This window comes from Podarcis tiliguerta (assembly GCF_965153285.1).
Source record: "Podarcis tiliguerta genome assembly, chromosome: 10".
Lineage (NCBI taxonomy): Eukaryota > Metazoa > Chordata > Lepidosauria > Squamata > Lacertidae > Podarcis > Podarcis tiliguerta.
Genome location: NC_139543.1, coordinates 29,215,726 through 29,241,830, shown reverse-complemented (window position 1 = coordinate 29,241,830; position 26,105 = coordinate 29,215,726). Strand labels below are relative to the sequence as shown.

Sequence of the window (26,105 nt, the reverse complement as noted above, 5' to 3'; positions counted from 1 at the left end):
CTCGGCCTATAGGGCGAGATGAGCACCACAACCCCAGAGTCGTCCATGACTGGACCTAACGGTCAAGGGTCCCTTTACCTTTATTATGCTCACAGATTCTAAGTTACTCAGTTTATTAGACCCCAGTTCCTGACCACATGAACAATCTGTGCCAAATACTAATTGTAGGGCTTAATAGATATTTATAAAGCAGTTTTGCAAGAGCTCAGAGCACTTCCAATATGGTACCACACTAAAGATAGGACACTAATCTCCTTATCACTCAGGTCAGGCACCAAAGAAAGTATAGAATATCAGCATAGCTCACTCTGAAAAGCTCACTCTGTCATTTTGGAGGCCTAGGTCTTTTAGATTCTAAATGCTACATATGGGTTTAATCTGTTTTATAGTACCGTATTTTCTGTTCCTAGTATTTCACATTGTTTTATGTGGTCATCATGTTTATTCTTGTTATTGTTTTTACTTTTTCCGCCACATTAGACACTCAAGAGAGGCTTCTAACCTGAGAAGTATAATATACAGAAACCAAAATCCTCAGCTTTGAAGATTTTATAAGAAACCACACAATACTAAAGGCCACTGTACTTTCTCTGCATGACTAGTGGAGTATCAACATGTTTTAGTCAAAGTGGGAGTTCCAGCGATTGACACACAACTCTCTCCCACAGATGCATCAAATGCCAAGTTTAAAGGAATAGGAAAAGATCAGCTTAGTCCACAATGCTTAAAAAGAGAAATAATCTTTGGTAAAATCCACTTTGTCCCTCTCATATTTCTATTTGTTTCACCAGAATTCTGTATTGCTAGTTCACAAAGCTTCCACACCCATAAACTCCTTGTTCTTCCACTGTGTCTCTGCCCCTGATCTTTCTTTCCTCCAACTTGGGCACCCTCAACGACACCTGTTGTCCTCTTCGGTGATTCTACCCATTGTAGCCCAAAGTTTGTCTTATGCCTGGAGCTTCCTCCAAGCAAATCTGCTTGGTGTTACTTTTCTCTTCCAAATCACAGCCTGCTCTCGTCTTCAAAACCTTAGCCTTAATTCTTTAGTCCTCGTCCCCAGCAGAAATGAACCCCATAATTGCGATTGCTAGCATTCATCCTCAGCTATTCTTCCTCTTTGCTTTTTCTACACTGCATTGCTTTGTTACCCTTGCTTCTTCCTATCAACCTCCTAACTTTCTTTCCGTCCTCTACAGTAAATTCAGAATGTGAGCTACTTCGGAGGATGGACCACTCTTGCTTATGTTACTCTATAGAACACTATGTACACTCAGGGCACATGCAACTTAAATGCAGTGTGTTGCTCATACTCCTTATCTGCCTATTCCTGCCCACTTTTTAATCACTGACTGTGTTTCTGAATCAATGCCAAGGAGTGGAGGCTGAACACTGCCCTGTTGACATCATTAAGGACTGCTGCAACATGTTGCCTGCAGCCATCTCCTAGCAACTATTAAGAGTCCCTAAATATTGAAAACCACTTGGGAATAGCCAAAGCCAATCTACATATTGAAATGACAAGGTTATCCTTACCTTAGGATGTATAAAGCCCAGGAATTAATACTAGCTGAATTCTTAACCGCTGCTGTCACCCTGATCCTCTCTGAAACTGCTGTTTCAAAACTTTAACACAAAGTTTGGAAGAACTTTATTCCATTATCATTCCACTATGCAAAAGCTCTGGCACCCTGAGAGTCAGATGGAAACCCTGCAATTCTAACAAGGTCACAGCCAACTCAGCTTAGTTTAACAGCTTTAAGAAATTAATAGCAAAATATTAATGTCTACAGTATTAACAGAGTATCAAAGCATCTAGAATACCACATTGTCACCACTGCATTTTAAATCATGACATGCATTCTTGAAATTATTTTGAGAAGGAGAAAAAAATAACCTGCACATGATGACACTAAAAAGAACCCTGAAGTTTATGATGTCCAAATTTAAATGCAACACTGCCGTATGAGAAGCACTTGCTCATGCAGGTGATCCACACAACTGACATGTTTAAAAAAATGTACTATTTTTCCAACACGTTTAGAATAGTGTGCTAGCATCATATTAGTAAAAAAACTCCATGCATGGAGTTTGGGGTAAAAATATTTTAAATGCTTTGGTTAGTTGAAGGCCTTTTACACATAAATTCCCATTTAAATACAACTACCTGTGTCAGGTGCATATGATGTTACAGAAATAAAGTGCAGCAATTTAAAAAACTATTTGTACAGTACTTTCTAACTATTAAAAATCCCTGGATATTGAAAACCACTTAGGAGCAGACACAGACAACCTCCACATCATTATGAAGGGAAGATCATATCCCAATTAAGGCTTCGCTGGTGTGTTAAAAACAGTTCTAATGATTATGATTGACAGGGTGGGGCTGAGAAGACGAGGCAAAAAATCCGTTACCTCCCAGGGAGTTATAACTTTTTTCTATTTATGCGCTTTCCCAGAAATCCTACAACGGTTTGCACGAGAGTGGCGGCTGCAAGACCATGCGGTTTCAGGAATAACGCATGAGCAATCAGACTTCTTTTTTCCCCGGTCGCATCATGGGAGATCTTTTTTTTTTCCGCCGGGAGAAGTTCTGGCTCACGAGGAAGTTGATCTACTGAAAAAGCACGCTTTTCATCATCAAAGGTCGCAGCAACGCTGCTCGAGCTAGCCCAACGGCTGGATTCCACACGTGCAGTTTCACCGAAAGCCTGGCGCGGGGGTGCGGAGAGAAACCTTGGGGCTCGAGCCCCCCCAACCCCGCACCCCAATGCTTCTGCTGCCTGGATTCTGCGATCATCCGGAAGCGGCACCCGGCACCCTCCAGATCCCGCTGGAACTTGGGGAAGGAACCGGGAAAGCGCCACGAGGGGCTCCCCAGAAACTTAGGACTTGGTTTAGCGTGGGGTGCGGGGACAGAGAGAGAGAGCCTGGGAAGAGCACGTGGGGTCGCAGCGGAAGGCGCGGCCTGCTGCGGGTCAGGCCAGGGCAAAGGCGCTCTCGCCAGGGACGGGGAGGATTCCCGCCCGGCGAAAAGGGGGGGGGGTCGCTTACTTGCAGACTCGGCTTGGCTTTGGCGGGGCAGCTCCTGAAGAAGGAGGTGCGGGCGGTGAAGAAGAACTCCTCCGACTCGGACTCTTCCCAGCTGCTGTAGCCGCTGCTCATGCTGCTAGTTCCCGTGGCGCGCCGTCCGTGCAGCAGCAGCAGGGGGGCCCGGGCGTCCCTGCCGCCGCATGGAGACCCACCCGGCCGTAGCTCGGCGGCGGACAAGTCCCGTGGTCGCTGCGCGCCGCAGCCTCGCCGGCGGCGCACTGAGGCCGGCTCTCCTCTCGGACGCGCTTCCGCGGAGGCAGCGCCGCCTCCCGCCCAGCCAGCCAGCCAGCTAGCCGGGCCTTCCTCCCTCCTCCCTTCCCCCGAGTGGCCGCGACTGGGCAGCTTCCCTGACCCGCCACCTGCCTTGAAGCCGGGCGGGAGCTTTTGGCTCGCCTCCCTTTCCCCTCAGGAACTTGGCTCACTCGCGCGCGGTTACTGCGCCCTCTCGCCTTGCAACAGGTGAGCCGGGAAAGAGGAGGCCGCGCTTCTTCCTGAGGAGATAAGTTAGTGCTCCTCCCCAAGCGCCGTTTGGCTCCTGGGCACCTCGCCGCCAAAGTTTCGGCCCAGGCCGGCTGGAATGAGCTAATATCCGTCGGAGATAGCGAATGTTGATAGGCGCGCATTCTTGCAAAAGCGCTTCAAGGGTTGGCAAATGGCCCTCATTGTCAAGGCACCTCCTTAGTTCCAGAAGAGCTCATCTCTTTTAAGAAACAAAATAAAAAAAATTCCTTCCAGTTGCACCTTAGAGACCAACGTAAGTTTGTTACTGGTGTGAGCTTTCGTGTGCATGCACACTTCTTTAGATACTCTTTTTAAAAGAACACGACGGGTGTCACTTAATCTGGTCCGACGAACCTCTGGTTTTCTGAATGGCACCAATCCTTGACAAGTATCAAAAGCACACAGAAGAATACTGGTGTCAGAACCTCAAAGGACCACACAGGTGTCAGCAAAGTGGGTGACACCTTTGCATTTTAAAAGGTGATATATCATGGAGCTGGAACAATCAAGACTGCAATCCCAGGCTCATTTTGAAGTAAGCCCCATGCAGTCTTCCAAGTAAACATGCAAAAAAAAAAGGAAAAAAAAGACCAGGCTGCACACTAGGTGAGATTTTAGTACACTGGTACCTCTGGATGCGAACAGGATCTGTTCCAGAGCCCTGTTCGCATCCAGAAGCGAACACAACCCACGTCCATGCTCGGGTCGCGATTTGCCACTTCTGCGCATGCTCATTACGTCATTTTGACCACATGCGCAAGTGGCGAAACCCGGAAGTAATGCACTCCCTTACTTCCAGGTCGCTGCAGCACGCAACCCGAAAATACTTATCCCGAAGCTACTTCAACCCGAGGTATGACTACACAAACTGGGAGCAGATGGTGAAAGGCAGGTTAGAAATCCCAAAAAATCAATTATAAGTACCCATATCCTAATGTAAAAGACACTATAGTCAACAAAACTAAACAGTGGAGCAGAACAGGTTCAGTCCATGGTGTGTGCGCGCACAAGCAGTTTTTAAAACCAGGTTATCCCACAAGACGGACAATTAGTAAAGTTGTGGACATGGGAGTGCCTTATGGGGTGGCGGGAAGCAAATCTCTCTTCAGATAAAAGACAATACTTCTGTAGATATTTGTTGCCAAGTGGCCGAATCATAATTCTGAACTGTTAGAAGATTTCCACAGAATACCCTGATCGTAAGCATGGTTATCCTGAAGTGAAGCTGACTCTTTATTGGGTCTTTTAGTCTAAGTTTCCTGCAGCCTTAGATGAGGAGTTTGCCACCTGTACATTCGCTGGCACATTTTGAACATGGTTAAAAACACAATGCTGAAATAATACAGCAAAGTAATATAATCTCGAGTCTTTAAAAAAAGACAGCACAAACATGGTAGGGATTTTAAAAATCCCCAGTTATTAATTCCACAAAGCCAAAGCAAGTATGAATATGTTCTAAAGTTGAGTTGCAAATAAAGTTCCATAGTCAGTGTTTCCATAACTTTGAATATCTAATTGCATGTTGTCAGGATGAAAAGGAAGGAGAAAGAACAAAAACAGTTGTTATATGAACAACTGTACTGTCTGGTTTGTAACAACTAATACCATGCTAAGATGCCTGAAGTTATATTGCTTCAGTGTCTGTATTTGCATTTTTTAAAGCTACTGGCAAAACACTTAACTGCATCAACAAAGGAATGAGCATATACGAATCAATGCTTTGTGTTAGCTTTCTGCCAAATTTCACGGTAAAGCAGAGAATATCATCCTCTGTGTCCTCATAGTACAAGTTATGCGTAAGTACTTTTCAGGTGGACAGCATAGCACTTTTTTCTATCCACCACTGAGTTCCAAAGCATGCTCTTTATGAATTATAGGCCAGGCATGCAAATGGAGTTTGGCCTGCTGGCTGTAAAATTATAATTGGACTTTGAATTATAGTGTGTGAGACAGACAATATACTTCACAGGGGCCTTATGCTTTGCTTATGGACAAAGACCATAACAGAATTGCTACTCGTTATTCCTTGAGCCTATTGCTCTATAAGACAATGGCAAAATCACATAACAAAAGAAGAAAAGTAGCTTTCTTACACCTAAAACTGATGGGTCCTTTAGCAAAGTATCAGGAATGTAAATAGCCGTTCATTTGTGCTGTGAATTCCTTTTGTGAGGAGAGGCTCCTTTTTGTAAGGAGGTTTTTAGGAAATGCAAGTCATTTTATTTCAGGCCCAGGTTAACTTTCCACAACTGCAACTCAGACATACAGTAAAGCAGCATTTGAACTAACGGCTACTGCAAAGTTATTTGAAAGGGTAACATGTATTGAATTTTCGACTTCCTCTTGCCTATTTATTTCCAAAGCCTCAAGTTAAATCTGGGAACTTCCCTTTCTCCCTGTGCACTTACTGGATCATTCCTACCAATTTCTTTGATGCAACTTTTTAAATTTTGTCCAAGGTAGTAATCCTAACCCACCCCCCACCCCCCAAGTTGTTGGCTAGGGAGAGGTAAGATGTAGCGCTGTCTCTCTGCCAATGATGAGAAGCAGACACCCAAACTACTCCCTTGCAGGTGGGAAAACATCACTGGTGGGTCTCCTCTATTGTTTCAGTGGCTTGAGGGTTTGGACCTGTAGGATCCAAAACATGGCTCCTCAGACCCCTCAGCTATGCCAAATATGGCTAAAAACTTCCTCTCCGCTTTCCTTTCTGATCAAACTTCATATGTGTCGTGGTGACTCAGATGCTCCTGTCTTTCCTTGTCCCAGTTAGGATTGTTCTGCCCATCTACTTATAAGTGAACCTGATCAGAACCTTTAGAATCACATTTCATCTTTAGAATAAAGATTCCTGTATGTTTTTACAGATAGCCAATCAAAAGCCAGTTTTTTCAATGCACAAAATTAATGAAATGTTGTATCAGAAGACAAATAACATAGCAAAAATAGGAATTTAAAACACACCCTTAGAAATCTGTAGTGCTCTGTATTTAGTCCCGGTGAATCACTTTGAACTGTAAATGTTTCAAGAAGTTTTAGTTAATACTGTGAATGTTTGAAGGAAGGAAGCAGAAGGATAATTATCTGTCTAGGAAAAATGACTAACCATAGCATCTGGTGTTTTAAGATACAAATCAGCTGGCTTGGCAAGAGTGCAAAATGAGCCAGTGGCTTCCAGAGGTATATGGATTATGTGTGACAATTCTAACTGATAACTAAGCAATTATAACCATTTAAATTTGTATTTACTATCACCAGCAAGTCAGCATGTAAGCACATGATTTTCTACATCTACTTCTAACATCTCCAGGAACCACATGAAACTGAATACCTTTCTCTTCCTCCCTCTCTTAAACATATACTGTTTAGCATGGACATCACAGGCTTTACTTGCAGTAAAATATAAGTTTATTCAAGATGGAATAAACCTTGATGTTGGCAGGTTTCAAACACCATGAAGGGTAGCAGAATATATGTAACAGGATCTATAGCTTAATTGTCAGGTTGAAGAGTTGCAAAGATGGTGAACAGGGTTGACTTTGAAGTGTTCACTTTCAAACCAACAGCTATTGTTTAGGTAAATAAATGGGAAACAATTTTGAGAAAAGGGCAGCAGAGTGGATTCAATCTGACAAAAGCAAACTTGCTTAATTTTTCATACAAAGAGCACTAAGGCATCCTGGAGGTGCAAAAGTTATGAATTTTGGAATAATCTCCTTGGAAGAACTGTGGAAGCAATAACTTCTTTAGGAATACCAGGGATCTCCTCTCACCTGAGAAGTCAAGACTAATCACTGCAACTTCCAGAAAGGATTGAGGAATTGCAGTGAATGGAGAAATGGGTGGTTTCCTCCCATCCACACTATGCATGAGGCTATCCTTGAAGAAGACCCAGAACCCTCAACTGTCCCAAAATATGGCAGCCAGAATACTGGCTGGGTTTCCATTTAGAACTCACAGAACCCAAATTTTAAAATAGCATTAATTGTCAGTTCACTCCAAGCCCAATTCAAGATGCTCAGATTAGGAGGTGGGAGGCTGGTTTGATATATTTTGGGTCCTCTCTAAGCCTCTGGTTTTATATCTGTAAGCTGGGAGTGTGTGATAGAAGGAAGGGCTAAAGTGGTCAAACCAGTCTCTGTTAAGTTAATGGCCCAAGCCAAGCCTGTTAAGCATCTTTTTTACATGTGTAAAGGTGAAATAAAGGTGTGTTGTCATAAAAGCAACTACCTAGCAATTCTTCCAGGAGGAAGCAGAAGGTCTCTTCCCTCCCCCTCACCTGGCTGGAAGCCAAGCCATTCTAGAAACAGGGAAACAATAGGCCAAAGCAATGCTTTTGAGGATTCTCCTAAAAACAGGAAAGCAAAATCTGTTGGAGTGTTAATGCTGTAAGAAGTCTTTGTATATATTTGTAATTAAGACAATATTTCAAAAAGACACCACAGTACCCAGAGACCTTCACCCCAGAGAAACCAAACCTGAGGTAAGCGTTGGGCCAGCTGAAGTCTTTCGCCACTCAGAGAATGGAGTGTGTGTAGCAGTGGGTGGAATTCAACATTGTACTACAGTGGCACCTTGGTTTTTGAATGCAAACCGTTCCAGAAGTCCATTCAACTTCTGAAACGTTCAAAAACCAAGGCGCAACTTCCAATTGGCTGCAGCAGCTTCCTGCACTCAAGCGGAAGCCACTTCGGACGTTCGGCTTCCGAAAAACGTTCAAAAACCAGAACACTTACTTCCGGGTTTTCGGCGTTCAGGAGCCGATTTGTTGGTCAACTAAGCCGTTCGAGAACCAAGGTTCCACTGTATTATAAGCACAAGATTATCAGCTTCCCAGCTTCAATGACCCCCTTCCAGTCCTCCTATGCCTCCTGAACTGTTTTTGGGGTTCTCCTTAATCTCCCAGAGTTAATTTCATGAGTCACGGGGAAGCACAGAGGGAGAGAAAAGTTGTTGTTGTTGTTGTTGTTGTTGTTGTTGGCAACCTTAGCACCCAAGAAGATGATGCTTGCCCGCATCAGAGGATACAGTGATATCCTCTTCCCTGCACCACTGGGAAGCCTTGAGAGACACATTCTTTCTAAGCTTCAAGACTTCCTCTTGTTCCCAGTCAGTTCCCAGGCCTTGTGCTTCTCTCACTCAAATTGGATTTTGGCACTCCTAGGTAACAGTTTCCGATTACTGTGTTGATCTTGTTTGCCGCAACTCCTTTTTCCTGTCTTGCAGGCGGAGATCTCTGGCAGCTTACAGCAAATCAACCTAGGTTATGCTTTACTTGGCCTCTCCCTCCTTGTTTTCTGGTTCCCATGGTTACTGCAGCCATATTCCCAGTGTCCAGAGCTTACTGGGTATGCTCATTAGAAACCATTTGCTGGCATCACAATGCTGGCAAGTCTGAGTTTTAGATTCCCTGCCTCCCTGAACGAGATTTTCTTATAGAAGTCTTTTAATTGTTTTGTTGCACTGTTTTGGTTTTAATTGTAAGCTTGATTACAATGTATTCACTGAATATTTTAAATTCCTGTAAGCCACTCTTAGTACTTTCTGGCAGAAGATTTGGGTAAGACAAACACGTTTTAAAAATGTATCAATAGTAAACTTCTGGCTGCAGACCTCTGTATTAAGTCCTAAATCATTTTCCATTACCCAAAGGAAGTATTTATTCCAATAACTGTATCAGTTAGTGGAAGATTGCAAAGAAAACAAAGCTGTTTACTTTTTTTAGAATGCTGATTACTCAGCCTTTGCATCCTTTTAGTCTCATATTTAAGGATTAAACTGCATTTCCTTGTGATTACTTATCAGTAGATAGTCATTTTGACTCCTCAATGGGAGTCAAAAAGCTACAAAGCTGGTAGAAGGATTTCCAAGACACAAGCAATTTTGTGACACTTGACAACACCCTCAGGCTCCTGTGTCAAATCCTGACACCCACTTGCTCTAAAATCCCTGATCCTAATTATTTGGATCATCCTCCATCCAACAGAGGCATGCTTAAGCCAATTGATTTCAATGTACAGTACTTAAGCATGCCTACCTCTGTGTTCAATTCTCCCACCTGCAACATTCACATTATTTGTAACATGGATCAGCAATATTATTTTTAAAAAATATTTGTGATAGCCCTGGAAAATCTAATGTATCTCTGACAAGGTTGTAACCAAAGTTTTCAGTTTTACAGATAACAGATAAGGTTGCAATGATGTTTAAACTGAACTTCACATTACCGCATCTAACCATCAAACTGATATAAAAACAATGTTTCTGTTTTTGAAATTGCAGTAATCTCTGCTTAATCCCTTCCTGAATCAGTAGATATCAGTAAATGCATATCTAGTATTACACGTTAGCAATGGAGTTTGAATTCAGCAGTAGTGTGCTGAACAAGGTCATCCGAGTCATAAAAACGCATGAAAACAAACAGAAACAGGTTTGACAACTTCTCTCTATTAAACGGAGTCTACTTCCTTGTGTAAGATCTGTGAGGATAACAAACACCTTTGAAATAACATCTCCCCCTGCCATTTATTTTGACTTTTATACCAGCCTTTCTATGATAAATCATACTCAAGGTGGCTTAGAAATATATGCCACAACAAATTAAAACCATCCTAAATATAAAACAATAGTAATATAAAAGAGCATGAGAAAAGCATATTAGCAAATCACAACCTTGAAAGTATAAACATAGACACTGAATAAAAATGCTTGATAAAATAAAGAATGAAGAGATGATGAACACTCCCTCAAAACTGAATGCAAATTTCAAGGAGATTCATATGCCAAAGGAAGATGCTTCCTCAGAAACCGTGGCCCAGGCTTTGAAGGCCTAAGCCAAGAAACCTGAATTGAGCCTTGAAAGAAATTGGAAGTTGCAACAAAATTGACTTACTCTAGGCCTGTTGTAATTGTCTTGCTTCTTACACTTGGGGTTAGAAAGTAGCCACTATATAGGCTGTGCATTGATATGCAATCTTCCTTTCCTTGCGTATTTATGTTTAACTCTTCCCTTCACGGGTAGCACTGTGGGTTAAACCACAGAACCTAGGACTTGCCGATCAGAAGGTTGGTGGTTCAAATCCCCATAACCGAGTGAGCTCCCGTTGCTCGGTCCCTGCTCCTGCCAACCTAGCAGTTCGAAAGCACGTCAACGTGCAAGTAGATAAATAGGTACCGCTCCGGCGGGAAGGTAAACGGCATTTCCATGCGCTGCTCTGGTTCGCCAGAAGCGGCTTAGTCATGCTGGCCACATGACCTGGAAGCTGTACGCCAGCTCCCTCGGCCAATAAAGCGAGATGAGCGCCACAATCCCAGAGTCGGTCACGACTGGACCTAATGGTCAGGGATCCCTTTACCTTTACCTTCCCTTCACACTGCCAAATTAGGAAAGCAGATTAGAGCAATGAATCTGAAGAAATCAATCATATGATTCAAGATGTTTCATACTGTGAGAGTTCCTGTGAAATGCAAACATTACGTAGCGAGATGGATGTAAAAATACATAATTATGTAACGTTTGTTTGTTTGTTTGTTGCATGATACACAGCATCTCTAGGAGATTTACTTACATGGTTAAAAACAGCCCTCAAGTTTCACAATAATTAATTTTGTTTGTAAAAAGATCATGGCTCTATCTTAGAAATATACACATATGACGGTTAAAGGAAACCTGCTCACTGACTCAAGGTACACTCATAGATGGCTTAGCTCCTAGTCATAGCAGCTGGCTACCTCAGATAAGCAATGCCCTTCCTCTGTCAGGGGAATCTATCCTAGCAACTGCTGACTCGACCCTGTCTGTTGGTTTGTCCTTGCCTAGAGATAATTCTTTCAATCATCTACGAACTGGGACCACTTTTGATTGACCTGGGAGACAATCATCAAGTCTTCCCATAGCCTCTGACATCTGTTAGATGAAAATAGGTAGCCTAATTTTATATTCAGCAATCTCTTTGCGTTAAGACAGATAGCAACAGGCCTGAAAAAAGTCTTCCTCTGTGATTGGCACACACATAAAAGAATGCATGCAGCCAGAACCTCCCTTCCTATAAAATACTGGTCTGTTCTGCTGGAACCAATCTGATTTAAACATGTCACACGTATTTATGTTTAGCTACATACCCTCCAACAATCCTCAGGTGAAAATAGGGACATTCTATTCTACATCAGTATCACTGCTGCCTCCCCCCTCTTTAAAAAATAATTTTTATTAAAGATTTTCTTGGTTTACAAAAGTACGCTCATTGTCTCTTTTTTCAGGTTGTAAAGTCTTTTCTACAGATCAGTTGCATTTGCTATGAGACTTTGGTGCTGAGCACAATACAAGGATAGGGGAAAAAAGGGAGGGGTGCTGCCCCCCTCTTCAAATGTATGGGATTCCTGGTGCCCAAGAATACCTAGTGCTTTGCTCTTACTCATTGGGTCATGGCGAGGGGCTTTTGCATAAAATGGCAGGGCATACATATTTTAATAAATAATAAATTCAATAAAAACAGGCATGTTCGAATGTAAAATCTTCTACATCTTCCAAAAGAGCTTGTGTTGGCAGAGCACCTTGAGAATGTGCCAAGAGTTTTTCCTCAATTGTTAGTTCTATTCCATGGCAGGAAGAATGGGATTATTTAGTGGTAAAAAATGCATCCTTCCTTAGCTTCCTTCTTTCCATAGTACAAATCCATAAACCTCTCTGTAATAAATTCTATTCTAGTGAACTTTATTTGGTAGTGGGGTGAACTTAAAGGGGACTTTCCATCTCCCGCCCCACTCACTAATGGCATGTAAAATAAAATAAAAAGACTTGCAGCAATAAAAACACAACTATAATACTTTGTGGTTTAAATATAGCACCCCAAACGTGGAATCTCAGCACGCCTGCAAGCAGCAAGAGAATTCCAGCCTGTTATTGCACTGCAATTGCAATTTGATTCCCAGCATCTGTCTTGAAACAAGCGACTCGACATGAAGAGGGAGCCATCAGAAAATCAGACCAGTAAGGTTTCCATGAAAGAGGGAAGCTCCATTCTTTTTCCTGTTCAAGCTTGCCTGAATGTCAAAAAATGTCAGCAAGATTGGCTATTACTGCCCCTGCCCCCCAATTTATAATATTGGAATGTAAAATATGTAATTACAAAAGACTGAGATGTAATGTTAGAAAAAAATATCCACACCAATCCAATGGTGTGGCCATCACCACAGATACCTAAATTGGACCCTCCTCACCCAACTTTCACCTCAGAGGCAACTGAAGGACCATATTTTCCCAAAGAGAGTGGAGAAGAAGCAGTAACAGAGTTTTTTAAATAAATTGTGTTTTTCATTCTGTGGTGACTTAAAAAATAATAATTGATGTTTATTGTTCTAATAATCTTAAGTAAACAACTTTTAAAACCCACCTGAAAGTGGTATATAAATACTGTGAATAAGTCAATAAACTGAACAGATAATGAATACGCTAACTGTTGGCTGGTTGGAACACATGGCTCAGATTCCTACTTTACTCCCATAAAAGGATGAGGGGCAGAGAACAAAAAGGCTGAAAAGATAGCCATCAAATGGAAAATCAATACAAGCAAAGAGCATCTTCAAAAGAGAAAGCTTCAAGAGCCAAGTGCGGAAAAAGAATCAGATTGTAATCCTCCTTTCAAGTGCAAGGATGCATGTGTTGGCGTGAGAACCTCAGCAGTCAAAACAAAATACAGTGGTACCTCGGGTTAAGTACTTAATTCATTCCAGAGGTCCGTAGTTAACCTGAAACTGTTCCTAACCTGAAGCACCACTTTAGCTAATGGGGGCCTCCTGCTGCAGCTGTGCTGCCGGAGCACGATTTCTGTTCTCATCCTGAAGCAAAGTTCTTAACCTGAAGCACTATTTCTGGGTTAGCGGAGTCTGTAACCTGAAGCGTATATGTAACCCGAGATACCACTGTACTCTGAAGGTGTTTTTCAGCTCACATTTGTCAACATTAAAAACTTGTCCAGTAGCACCTTGGAGACCAACTAAGTTTGTTCTGGGTATAAGCTTTTGTGTGCATGCACACTTCTTCAGATACCTTTGCCAACATTGTTATCCAGTATTTTTCCCAAATTTGGTCACGGATGTACTCCATTTGAACTGCACATTTGAAATGTGTTGAACAGCTAAGAAGAAAATGGAAATGTACTGTAAATACAGGGCAGATATGCTATACTGGAAAGTGAAGCAGCTGGCTAAATATGCCTACAAGTCTTACAACGAATTTACCTTTTCTGATAAAATCAAACATGTCAGTTTCATGCTGCAAGGGGTAACTACTTGGCAAGTGATGAAAAGAAAAAGCAGGCATTTATTAAGGAGCTTGGAGCTGGCACAGCAAAAAAAAAAGTGGATTTACAGTACTGCCTCTCCACCTTCTGCCGTGTCAGGTGCAAGTGTCAGGGCTGTGGATGTGATGGCTGGAACAAAACTGCTCAATGCTCCTCAGGCTGTTCTCTTAGGTGGTACTTCTGTGCATTCCTCTGGGAGGAAATACAACTGGTCACACTAGGAAATGTCACAGATCTACTATTATCTTTATAATTTTATATAGCCTCACTGTTTACATTTCGCCGTGTGTGTGTGTGCACATATAACACTTGTCAAATGGATAAATTGAGTTCTAGGCCACAAATACGTCCACCACAATAATCCATTCACCCTGAAGGTGCCACAAAACCCATTGCTACCATTACTGCTACAGACTGACACAACTACTGTACCATTCTGGAATATATTAACTAATAGCCATTCTCTGTGTTTAAACATGCAGCACATGTTCTAAAAAGAGGAAGGAAACTCTTAGATGTGGAGGCTTTTAATTGTTTTGAGTGCAGATGGTTTGGATCAGACCAAATCAACAAAGCTCAAGGTCAATGCCTGTAGCTTGAGAAGCATGTAAGTTAAGCTTGTTTACACTCTCTTCAGGGCTATCCTTTTCACCCATATTTTACTCCATTAACTTTGCAGAGGCTTGTCACAATCACAGCAGGTAGAACGCAAACCCAAAGCTACTTTGTTTTGAACTTCTGCTTCAGGATCTCTTCTGCTCATTACCATAGAGTTGAAATAACCAAATTTAATCTCCGTGGGCCACATTCATTTACCCTGGGACACGGGTGGCGCTGTGGTCTAAACCACTGAGCCTTTTGGGCTTGCCAATCAGAAGGTTGCCGGTTCAAATCCCTGCGACGGAGTGACCTCCCATTGCTCTGTCCCAGCTTCTGCCAACCTAGCAGTTCAAAAGCACGCCAGTACAAATAGATAAATAGGTACCACTGTGGTGGGAAGGTAAACTGCGTTTCCGTGCGCTCTGGTTTCCATCACGGTGTTCCGTTGCGCCAGAAGTGGTTTAGTCATGCTGGCCACATGACCCGGAAAGCTGTCTGTGGACAAACGCTGGCTCCCTTGGCCTGTAAACAAGATGAGCGTTGCACCCCATAGTCGCCATTGACTGGACTTAACCGTCCAGGGGTCCTTTACCTTACCCGGGTGCACTAGTGGAAGCCAGAACAAAAACTCACACTAGTGTAATGGGGCTTCCCCCCTCTTTCCACCCCAATGCCTCCCCCAAATCAGCTTTGGAGAACCACCAGAACAGCAGGGAAGGAGAGGGGAGATGGTTCTATCTGTCAAGTGGAAATACTTTCACTGACAGAACAATCTGAGTGTTGGACCAGGTCTTGCGAGAGCAGAGTTCCAATCCCCACTCAGCCATGAAGCTGACTGGGTGACGTTGGGCCAGTCACCATCTCTTAGACTAACCTACCTCACAGGGGTGTTGTGAGGATGAAACAGAAAGAACCGTGTACACCACCTTGAGATCCTTGGAAGATAAAGGTGGGATATAAATGTAATAAATAATAAAATTAAAATGATGTTGGATTCCACCCTATCTCCTGGTATTCCACCCAATATCCAAAGGGAGCTTGGCTAGGCTAACAATATGTTTAGAACTAGGTGTAGCTAGTCAGCTAGATGTTGTTGGTTTAGTCTAGGATTGCCACCTGACAGCCCGATACATAATACTGAAATGTCCTCTTAACTTCCAGGGGCAGTGAAAAGTCCTAGGTCGATACTGAATTTCCCTTGAAGTGGGGAGAGGAATTTTTACCCTCTCTAAAACTTAGGAGTCTGGATGGAGAACGACCTGGGAGACTTGCGCTACCTTAAGTTCCAACACAGAAGAAAGTCAAGGAGGGAAGCATTTGACATTATACCTATATTTTTGATGAATAACCCCCTGAAAGGCATGTGAAAAGTGACACATCTAGTTGTCTGGAAATTCCCTTAAGCAGCTGCGTCAAATGTTTGACACGCAATATTAAGCCAAGTAAGGGTTCAACTGCCTGAAGCCCTTAGCTTTGATTAAAGATCTTGCTTATAGTGGTTTCTGTTGGTTAACAGGGAAGTTGTTGCTACAAGCAGGTTTGTGTATTCACCTCCAGAGTTAATTCTACCTCTTATTTAGCTCAGTGTAATTATGACACGGGATGCTGATCCTAAAACTATTTCAGCAGCTGCCTTACTCGAGAGCTTCTCATAATTATGTCACAAACCAAAGTGCAAGGAGAAGTCACATAGAGAATAACCACGGTGATAACGGCATAAATAACAAGGAAAGCATTGTCAATGTTGTGTATTTGCTGCCTTCGACTATAGGCTTAGAGTAAGACATGCCACACCTTTTGATTTTTTAAAATCTGGAGTCTGGACATTGGTGTTCTGCGAAACTAAGTGCTGAATCACACTGCATAACAGACAATCACAGCACCTGTGGCTCTCTGGCACACGTCCACTGTGTTTCCTCACACATATAGAGAGTTGCCTCACACATTCACACTTTATGGCACAGGAAGGGAACCTGTGTCTCGTCATATGTTGTTGTGCTACAATTCTGATCATCACCTGACTACTGCCTGTGCTGGGCTGGGGCTGATAGCACAGTTGGTTAGAGCATGGTGCTGATAACACCAAGGTTCCAGGTTTGCATATTCCTGCATTTGCCACTTCCGCGCATGCGCGTGACGTCATTTTGACCGTCTGCGCATGCGCGAGCTGCAAAACCAGGAAGAAACACGTTCTGAAAGCGCTCAACCTGAAGCAACTTCAACCCAAGGTATGACTGTACTATACATTTAGAGCAGTACCATACCACTTTAAATATCTGCGTTTCCCCCCAAAGAATCCTGGGAACGGTGGTTTGTTAAGGAGCTGCGGATCTCCTAAAAATTCTCAGCACACAATCTACAGCTTCCAGGATGCTCTGGGAGAAGTCCCAGCTGTGATATGACACTGCTTTAAATATATAATGCAGATGGGGCCAATGTCAAGAGGACCACAGCTTCCCCAGCTCTACTCAACGCACGTTGCTCACACAGCAAACACATCTATCATACAAACTATGAATAATCTCCAACATGGAACAGCCATACAAAGGTCCGAGGAGATTCTGTCATCGCAGCATATTTAAGTTTAGTGATGCAAAGCAGTCTGCAAAAGAATAAATTTCCAAAACAAAATATGAGTAGGGCATTTTCACAAAAAGGGCAATTGGAGAAAGAGTGCCACAGGGAGATAATTGCTGGAAGTAGCAGCCGTAATGAACATGCCAGATCTAACTATAAAGAGCTGTTGCTAAAAACAGTTCCTTTCTTTTGCCAACCTTTGGGATTTGATAAACCCCAAAACGACAGCCATCTTGTGGTGGGAAACAATCACTGCCTGCAGAACAGATTTCAGGGACAATGAATCCGTGTATCTGATAGCAACTGGACTGGCCCATAGTCAGACATCTTGTGGTGGTAAGGGCTAATCTTCTGGTGGGAGCGAGAGGGCTAATAACAAACGTGTAAATCAAATGCTGAAAAACCGGAACCTAAATACAAGTAGCAATAATAATTAGACCACATTACTATATGAAGTACATTACACATTTTAAAGTAAATGCCTACTCCTTGAAAAACATTTCAGTGCTATTTGCACTCGCCACCCAGAAGTAAGTAGAGTTATCAATTACTGAGAAATTAAACATAATACTGCAGCATGCTTTTGCCGTATTCCCCCCGCCAGCACCTGCTAAAATCTTTTTTCTTTAGGCAAGGATACTCAGACATGTTATTTTATATGTACATTTGTTTTAAAACAGGTGCAGGGGTTAGGAAATATTTAAATATTAAAGCAGAATACTCAGGAAACAGACCTAGATTATGAGGATAATTAAAAAGCATTTCTTTTCAATATCCCAGAAGGGATCAGGGGCCCCTTCACCCATTTCTCCATAGATAATCCTTGATTTAGAATTATTATTATTTGTTTGATTTAAATACAAGAATGCAAGTTGAACGGAATCCATTCCGGAAGTCCATTCGACTTCCAAAATGTTTGGAAACCAAGGCGCGGCTTCCGATTGGCTGCAGGAAGTTCCTGCAGCCAATAGGAAGCCGCAGAAGCCACGTCGGATGTTTGGGTTCCAAAGAACGTTCGCAAACCGGAACACTCACTTCTGGGTTTGTGGCGATCGGGAGCCAAAATGTTCAACTCGCAAGGTTTTCAACTTCTGAGGTACGACTGTAGTATTTACTCAGCAGCAATATTCAGTGGGGCTTACTCTCAGGTAAGTGGACATAGGATTGCAGATTTATCTGCATACTGGACGGGACACACGTGGCTGTAGCTGGAGAGATTTTCTATTTACTGTATTTTTTGCTCTATAAGACTCACTTTCTCCATCCTAAAAAGTAAGGGGAAATGTGTGCGCGTCTTATGGAGTGAATGCAGGCTGTGCAGCTATCCCAGAAGTCAGAACAGCAAGAGGGATCGCTGCTTTCACTGTGCAGCGATCCCTCTTGCTGTTCTGGCTTCTGAGAATCAGAATATATTTTTCCTGGTTTTCCTCCTCCAAAAACTATGTACGTCTTGTGGTCTGGTGCGTCTTATAGAGCGAAAAATATGGTATTTTTGAAATGCAGTACAGTAGTTAAGATTATAGCAAGAACTGCAGACGTGTTAAGGGAAATGCAAGTGCAACACAGAGTGGGGAATTATCAGGAAACGTTCCTTTTGCACAAGCTGCTGTAACCTAACCTATTAGACTCTTTCCATAAAATGCTGACAATGGGATGGGCAGATGCCAACAATTCTTAAGGCTTCAATGGGGCATGGAGAGCCAAGCTCAACTTTCTCCAAATCGTCCAGGCCAGCTGTCAGCAAACCCATCCTTCTGGGTATGGAGAGGAAAGCAAGATCTGCTTTCAGAATGCTGGCTGTCAGTATGAGAGGAAAGCATCCATCTCCAAATTCTGGCTACAATAGATGTTTCGCTTAAGAGATGACATTTTTATTACCTATTAAAGCATTTATATCCTGCTTTTCAGTCCAGGGACCCTCATAGCAACTTAAAGATAAAGGTAAAGGGACCCCTGACCATTAGGTCCAGTCGTGGCCGACTCTGGAGTTGCAGCACTCATCTCACTTTATTGGCCAAGGGAGCCGGCGTACAGCTTCCGGGTCATGTAGCCAGCATGACTAAGACGCTTCTGGCGAACTAGAGCAGCGCATGGAAACGCCGTTTACCTTCCTGCCAGAGCGGTACCTATTTATCTACTTGCACTTTGAGGTGCTTTCGAGCTGCTAGGTTGGCAGGAGCAGGGACCGAGCAAAGGGAACTCACCCCATCATGGGGATTCGAACTGCCAACCTTCTGATTGGCAAGTCCTAGGCTCTGTGGTTTAACCCACAGTGCCACCCGCGTCCCTTACAGACTTACTTATAGCGACTTACTTATTTCTAAATCATCCTAAGCAGTGGGGAAAAGTAGAACTGTATGTCCTTTTAGTTTCAAGAAAGAAGGAATTAACCTGGGGGGGGGGGGAGAAAAAGAGGTTTTCAAAGAGCAACCAAATTTGAGATTGTAAAGCAAAGAAACAAAGTTGTATGAGGAGTATGTTTTGGGGTATGTAAGAGGAATATCCACACCTACTTCAGCACTATCTGTGATAGCTCACATATACAGAGTTTTTTCTCCAAGCAAGTCAGCCCTAATACCTTTGGCTCCAAAAATGCATTGTGAAAGAAAAAGGCATCTTCCATATTCCCACTCCCTTTGCTTGTATCTAGTGTGGAATGAATGATCAGCACCTGTTACAGTGGGTCAAAAAAAAACACATTAGCAAACTTTCCCTAACGGGTTCCCAACAGCTGCTAAGCTGACAAGCGCAGTATCCAAACAATGACCTCAGCACAGAGCAAAATGTTAATTTCCCACAAATCATACTTTTCAACAAGCAATATCTATCTATCTATCTATCTATCTATCTATCTATCTATCTAATCTATCTATCATCTATCTACCATCTATATCTATCATCTATATATCTATCATCTATCTATCTATCATCTATATCTATCTATCTATCTATCTATCTATCTGTCTATCTATCTATCTATCTATCTATCTATCTATCTATCTATCTATCTATCATCTATCTATCTATCATCTATATCTATCTATCTATCATCTATATCTATCTATCTATCATCTATCTATCTATCTATCTATCTATCATCTATCTATCTATATCTATCTATCTATATCTATCTATCTATCTATCTATCTATCTATCTATCATCTATCTATCTATCTATCTATCTATCTATCTACCTACCTATCTATATCATCTATCTATCTATCTATCTATCATCTATCTATCTATCATCTATCTATCTATCTATCTATCTATCTATCTATCATCTATCATCTATCTATTTTAAGGTCTCCTGCTCATTCCGTGGGTGCAAATAATCTCCCCTATTTATAATACTTTAAGGTGGATAATGCAAAAACACATGAACATTTCAAATGAGTCAAAATGTGGGTCACTCGGCACATGTTCAGACTCTGGTCTTACTCTAAAATAGTTCATAAACACCAAAACCTTCTCAAGAAAACACTTCTTTAGCATAGCTTCAACACATAAATCCTTAGAGATTATAAAGGCCCTCCAGACCGGTGGTTTTCTGCAGGCGTATTCTCCAACATGTCCTTGACACAATAATAGTGCATCAGTTGTGGATTTATACTGGACTGGCCATACATATGTCATTCCATTCTATTAGTTGTTCCATCATGTTTCCCCAACGTTACCTGCATTATTGTGGAACGAAACCTCACGAACATTTTTGGGGTATGAAAGGATTTGGGTTTCAGCAAGAAGCTAGGGGACATACACCAATTAGAGAAATTAAGCAATATTCCTACCCCATAACGGCACAAACAGCACAGAAAACTGGATTGTGATACCATCATGAGCACAAATAATCAAGAATGCAAAACGAAAAGGCTGTCTGGAGGTGTCCAGAATGGTGTCATCTTGCCTTTCATTGACAGCTGTTTGCTAATGAAATGCCCATATTGTGTCCATTCTGAGTGTCCTAGGAAATGCATTTTGTACAATGATGCTTCAGGTCTATCCATGATGGATGATCAGGAAGACACACCATTGTTCTTATGCTATGGTAATACTATACTGTCATGCCATCATTGCAGACAGTGTACAGTCACCTGAGTCCATTCTACAGAGGAACGAAAATTGCACCTGCCATGTCAAAACTTCTAACTGACTCTTCTAGGAAACCTGAGCCTTTTTTCAGCAGGGGATGAGAGTGGGTGCCTTTGAAATGTATATTCATGTGAAAGGAGGACTTTAGAAGGGTGGGTTTTGCAAAGGAAGAAGCAGCTGAAGGGGAGAACTATGCAATAAGCTATTTTAAGATGCACCAGGAAAGCTTATAATAGCAAGATACATTGTCTACACATACATAGACCATGATAGAATATTAACATTATACATCTAAAGCAAAAAAAAAAAAAAAAAAAAAAAGATATCTTCATGGAACATATCATTGGTATTCTTCAGTTTCAATTACTCAGTGACACTACATATTTTAGCTGCAGTTTCATGCTAAATGATGCATAATAAGAATGCATGACAAAAGAGTAGGAAGCTTTTCTTTAAAAAAAATGCATTAGTAATTCCTTAGTGGCCAGTGTGGCAGGTTTTAAGAAGACATTATTATTTGGTAAGTTAATAAGAAAGGCCTTCCATTCAAATGGCACAATTCACCCTAATTATTTGACAGCATTCCAGCTCTGCCCAAAGCCATGCCCATAAGTTTATCCCCAGCTGTTAATGGCTCTATTGAGTGCATACAAGCGAGATCAGGGACAGAAGAGAGAGACGGCTTTCACCCGCCACAGAACAAGGCCAAACCACATGAAATGTAGCATTTGTGCATTGTGCACAGCTCACACCCTTTAGCATTTTCATGCGGGGGAAACCCCACACGTATTATAAATAAAACCTTTGAATGATGGTAGTGGGAAATTTGGAATGTAAATACAAGCTGAATTTATAATGAATTTAGCCAGCATAGCTCTAGGACTGTGCCATGCTTGTCTGGGCACCAATCATAGTTCATGCAATATTAGAAATTCATCTGAACATTTTAGCACATTGGTTTGCTTGGGTCTGCGTGACAAGAAATAAAAACAATACACACCCCAGCATAAAACTCAGGAGATTTTGGGGCACCTAAAGCTGCTCTAGTGACTGAAGGGAAGCAACTATGGCTTTTATGAGTAGCCTGGTTGGGAGATCATTAGAAGATCTGCAATATTATATTTTTAATATATTAGAAAGTTGGCCCAGATTGGATACAAAATGAAAAAACTGCACAAAAATGAATGGCTCTTGAGTTGAGATGATGTTGCAGTTGAGACAAGATCCGTTTAAAAGTTTTTTTAAAGGATAACATACCTCTTGATTTGGGGAAATACAACTAATCAGGGTTACATAGTGGTTAAATATTTTGAATTTGGTATTTGAAAGGGTCTTGTGATTGTTGCAAAAAAACAAACCAAACAACACTAACGATTTGTCCTTTGTAGTTAGGTACAACTAGCAGAGTTTGAAAAATCACAAATGTACCTCTACCCTTCTGCGCAGGAAAATCAAACATGACTGGTAAGTTTCTAGCTTTCTCTTTATCAGCTGGGTCAAATTTTCTCTGTTCTATGGGAAACAGATTGACTTCTTTCTGTGTTATATGTACCTTAAATGTTTTCTTTAAGGTATTAATGCCCAATTTGTTGACACATGATCATCTGTATTCACCTAAGAACACAACCTCTAAACCGTGGGTCCCTATGACTCCCTTATAGAAGCCCTGTTTGAAGGCAGGTGCCCTTTATGATATGAGAATAAAATTCATTACCTGCCCATCATCAGTGTCATATACGGAGCCGCATTCCATCAGTTTTCCATTCTGCGTATAGTCCAGATGTACCAAGTCTTGACAGTGAGAACGGCATGTGTATTTGCAATCTGAAACATAAAAGGCATGGCACAATTTAGATAACATGTCAGTGCTGTTCATGTTGCTTTGAATTCATATAATTGTCAACATTCCTATCCTGAACAGCAGCCTGGGCTCTGATTCTGAAGACTGAGGGGCAGCCAATTATGTTGGACCAGTAACACTGGACACAGAAAAGCCTTAACCAGCCTAGGCCCCAGCATCATAATTAAGCCAGTGCCAAATCCTATTAGATTGGGGACCCTTGACCCAGAAACCCTAGAATTGGGTTTGCATCCTTAGAGTCCTCATCCCTTGAAGAACCAGCTCTCTTCATGCTATGGACCCACAGCCTCATGTTGGCTGGTCAGCATAGGTGATAAGTTTGGAGGGAGTAGTCTAAGACGAGGAGGAATGTTAGGCTCCAAGCCAGAGACTTGCCCCTTGAAGGCCTTCTGCTCCTCAAGGAAGAGGCATAGAACTGTTCTGGAGGCATAAAAGTATTTAGTCCAGTCCTAGACTGTGTGGGAGCACTTAGCTCACTTGGAGCTTTCTATGGTGCTGAAAGGACCAGTCTACCTTATGCCCCATGGTCCTCTTGTTAAGGTCAGGATAGGACAATAATGCAACCTTATGATTACAGTTATTGTAGTTTGACAAAAAATTGGGGTCTTGCCAGAGGCTTGTGCCTGTAAATAAATTGTTGTGGTGGACCCAGACGCCATTCTTGCAGGCAATGTGTCAGTTATCAATATAAGTTTTCTTGTGATCTGAAGTTGCTGGGAGGGAATAGGAACAATAAAGGTGAGCTAGAGGCAGCCTTGAAAGTTTCAAGGCATTTTGTAAGGAAAATACTGAGAGGTTTGAGGCATGGACATTTGGCTCAACGGAACTGGGTTGTTTTAAATATTATGGCAAGAAGGATATAGACTAGGCCACAACCAAACTGAAACTCCCAGTCATGTGGAAACTGAAAATCATGCTGAGGCTGCCCAACCTGAGGAAAAGAAAAGCCCTTTAGGACAGTGACTTTTTGAAGCAGTAGAAATACACCAGCCTATACATGTGGCCTTCATTGTTGCCTGGGGCAGAGCAAGATCACAAACACTGTAAGGATAGCTGGAGATTGTGAATAACCATTGTAAGGCATCCCATTTATTTTGTATTCATTTATTTTTATCATTTGAGCTGACATGTTTTGGGAAGTCAAATTAGAAAGCTGTGATTTGGTTAAACAATATGCAAAGATAGGGTGGCTAATCACGTTAGGAAACTAGTGTTGCTATGGCTGTTTTTATTATCACCATCAATCTCAATCTGAGTATCTTTGAAGTTGTTCACATAAGAGGCTAATAATTTATTCCTATTAAAGAGCACTGTGCCTTTTTTGGGGGGGGGGAAATGAGGTGCTGATAATCATGTATTGATAAAAGGTCTGTGGGCGCCAGTACAAAATGGCTGCCATGGGCGGCAAAAATAGCAAAGCCAGCACTCCTTATGACTGCTGTCATAAAAAACACCCTAGAAACACAACTTTTTAAAAAACCCAACTTGTATAAATCCAATTTATGCTTTGTGTTCGAAGTTTCAGTAGTTGTTTTCCACTGTGTTTACTGGCAACAGTGGACAAAATTTCCTCTGTCAAACAAATTCACACCAGTGATGGAAATCTTAGATACAGGTGGGCCACAAAAATGGCTACAACAGACTGGAAAAGTTCTACCATATGCCTCTGAATCAAATAAGGGCCAAACCATTAAATTCATTGTGTGGTATTGTTTGCTACTATTTATTTCCATTTTAAATAGCAAGTGGGGAGCAATCAGGGTTGAACTGGGAGCTACATTAAGAGTGGTTGCAGTCCCAATAACCCCCACCCCACCCTCAGCTGCTGCTTGGCCTGGCAGTTGCAGCTGGGCCCTGAGAGTGGGAACAATGCACAGTTAGTGTTGCAGGTATTCTTCTACCCCCATTCCCATTTGTTAGGAGCTTGAGCAAGTCTACAGTGTTTTTGCCAGGATGAGGAAAGGCAGCAAAGTGTATTTGATGAAGCTATAAGAAGGCAGAGAGTAAACAAAATAGACATTGCAGGACCTACGCTGTATAGGCCTGTACTAGAACCACAGAGACCACTAAGCTGAGAAAAAGATAGCTGTGTGTGAAAGCCTTTAAAGCATTATTCTGCCCACTCCTAGAGTACTTATCAATCTAATACAAAAATTATTTGCTTCTGAAATCAAGCTTTGTCCAGTCTTAATTTCTCATTGTTCTTTTCCTGATAACTTCTGAAAGATGCTGATCTGGAAGATAGCACAGGCTCATGCTGCTGTCACTAAAATTTTACCAAATATTTATAAAGGCATTCTGATCAGATTGAAGTTTTCCCTCAGCAATTCAGCTGGTGCTGCACATAACAAATCAGTTTGCTATTTATTTACAGTATTGGCTTGTTTCTAAAAACACATCTGAAAAATACATGAGAAACAATATTTTAAGCTTTCCATTTTCAAACGATGAAGGGCTGCATGACAAAACATTACTTTCGATTCTGCCCTAGGGCAAATTAAATTTGTCTTATTTATATATAAAAAAAATAGAATCCAAGGAGAACGAGCATAACGCTTACAGCTGAAAAACATACAAATTACTTGCAGTCGTGGTGCTTCCTTATATTCTGCCTGCAGGAATAGTGTGATCCTTTCATGGTGTTAAGTTGCCACCTACCTGCTCTCTGCTTTTTCTTCACCTCAAGCTTGATTTTGCTGGATAGTTTGTATATGGCTGTTCCCATCACAGAGCATCTACAAGGCTGCGTAGGCAAGCAGATTAACAGATGCTCTACAAGCAGAGGCAGGTAATTGAGCTGTGCTGGATCTCATAAAACAACCAGACTGCTGCTGCTCAAGAGAAGTTTCCATATTCTGCCAGACTTATTTTTCAGCCTTTGTAGCCCTACACGCCGTAACCTTGATTTGAATTAGCTGATTTGACTTCCAAATAAACATTTGTAAATGGAGGCTAAAGTCTGAACAGAAGCAAAACAGGGATAAGCACATTGGATTTGGTATGTGCAGTGCCCCTTTCTTATATCTCTCTTGAATAAATTTTCATTTGAAGCCATGTTATATCTGCTTCTCAGCTAGACA

At 41.9% G+C, this 26,105-nt stretch overlaps 1 protein-coding gene across 4 annotated transcripts in view; it reads right to left on the bottom strand.

Moving 5' to 3' along the window:
• Nucleotides 1-26,105, bottom strand: part of RASSF3 (Ras association domain family member 3) — a 52,011-nt gene that overhangs the window by 20,431 nt on the left and 5,475 nt on the right. For 2 of the 4 annotated variants that reach the window (XR_014502122.1, XM_083400056.1), the window contains exon 1: nucleotides 3,055-3,357. Coding sequence is in view for 3 of the 4 variants with exons in the window: in XM_083400056.1 (XP_083256182.1) it covers nucleotides 3,055-3,165 (111 nt within the window). In the remaining variant the exon portion in view is untranslated. Of the gene's footprint in view, nucleotides 1-3,054; nucleotides 3,358-22,878; nucleotides 22,989-25,683; nucleotides 25,797-26,105 lie in introns of those variants that run through there. The other 2 variants (XM_083400055.1, XM_083400054.1) reach the window with 2 other exon arrangements.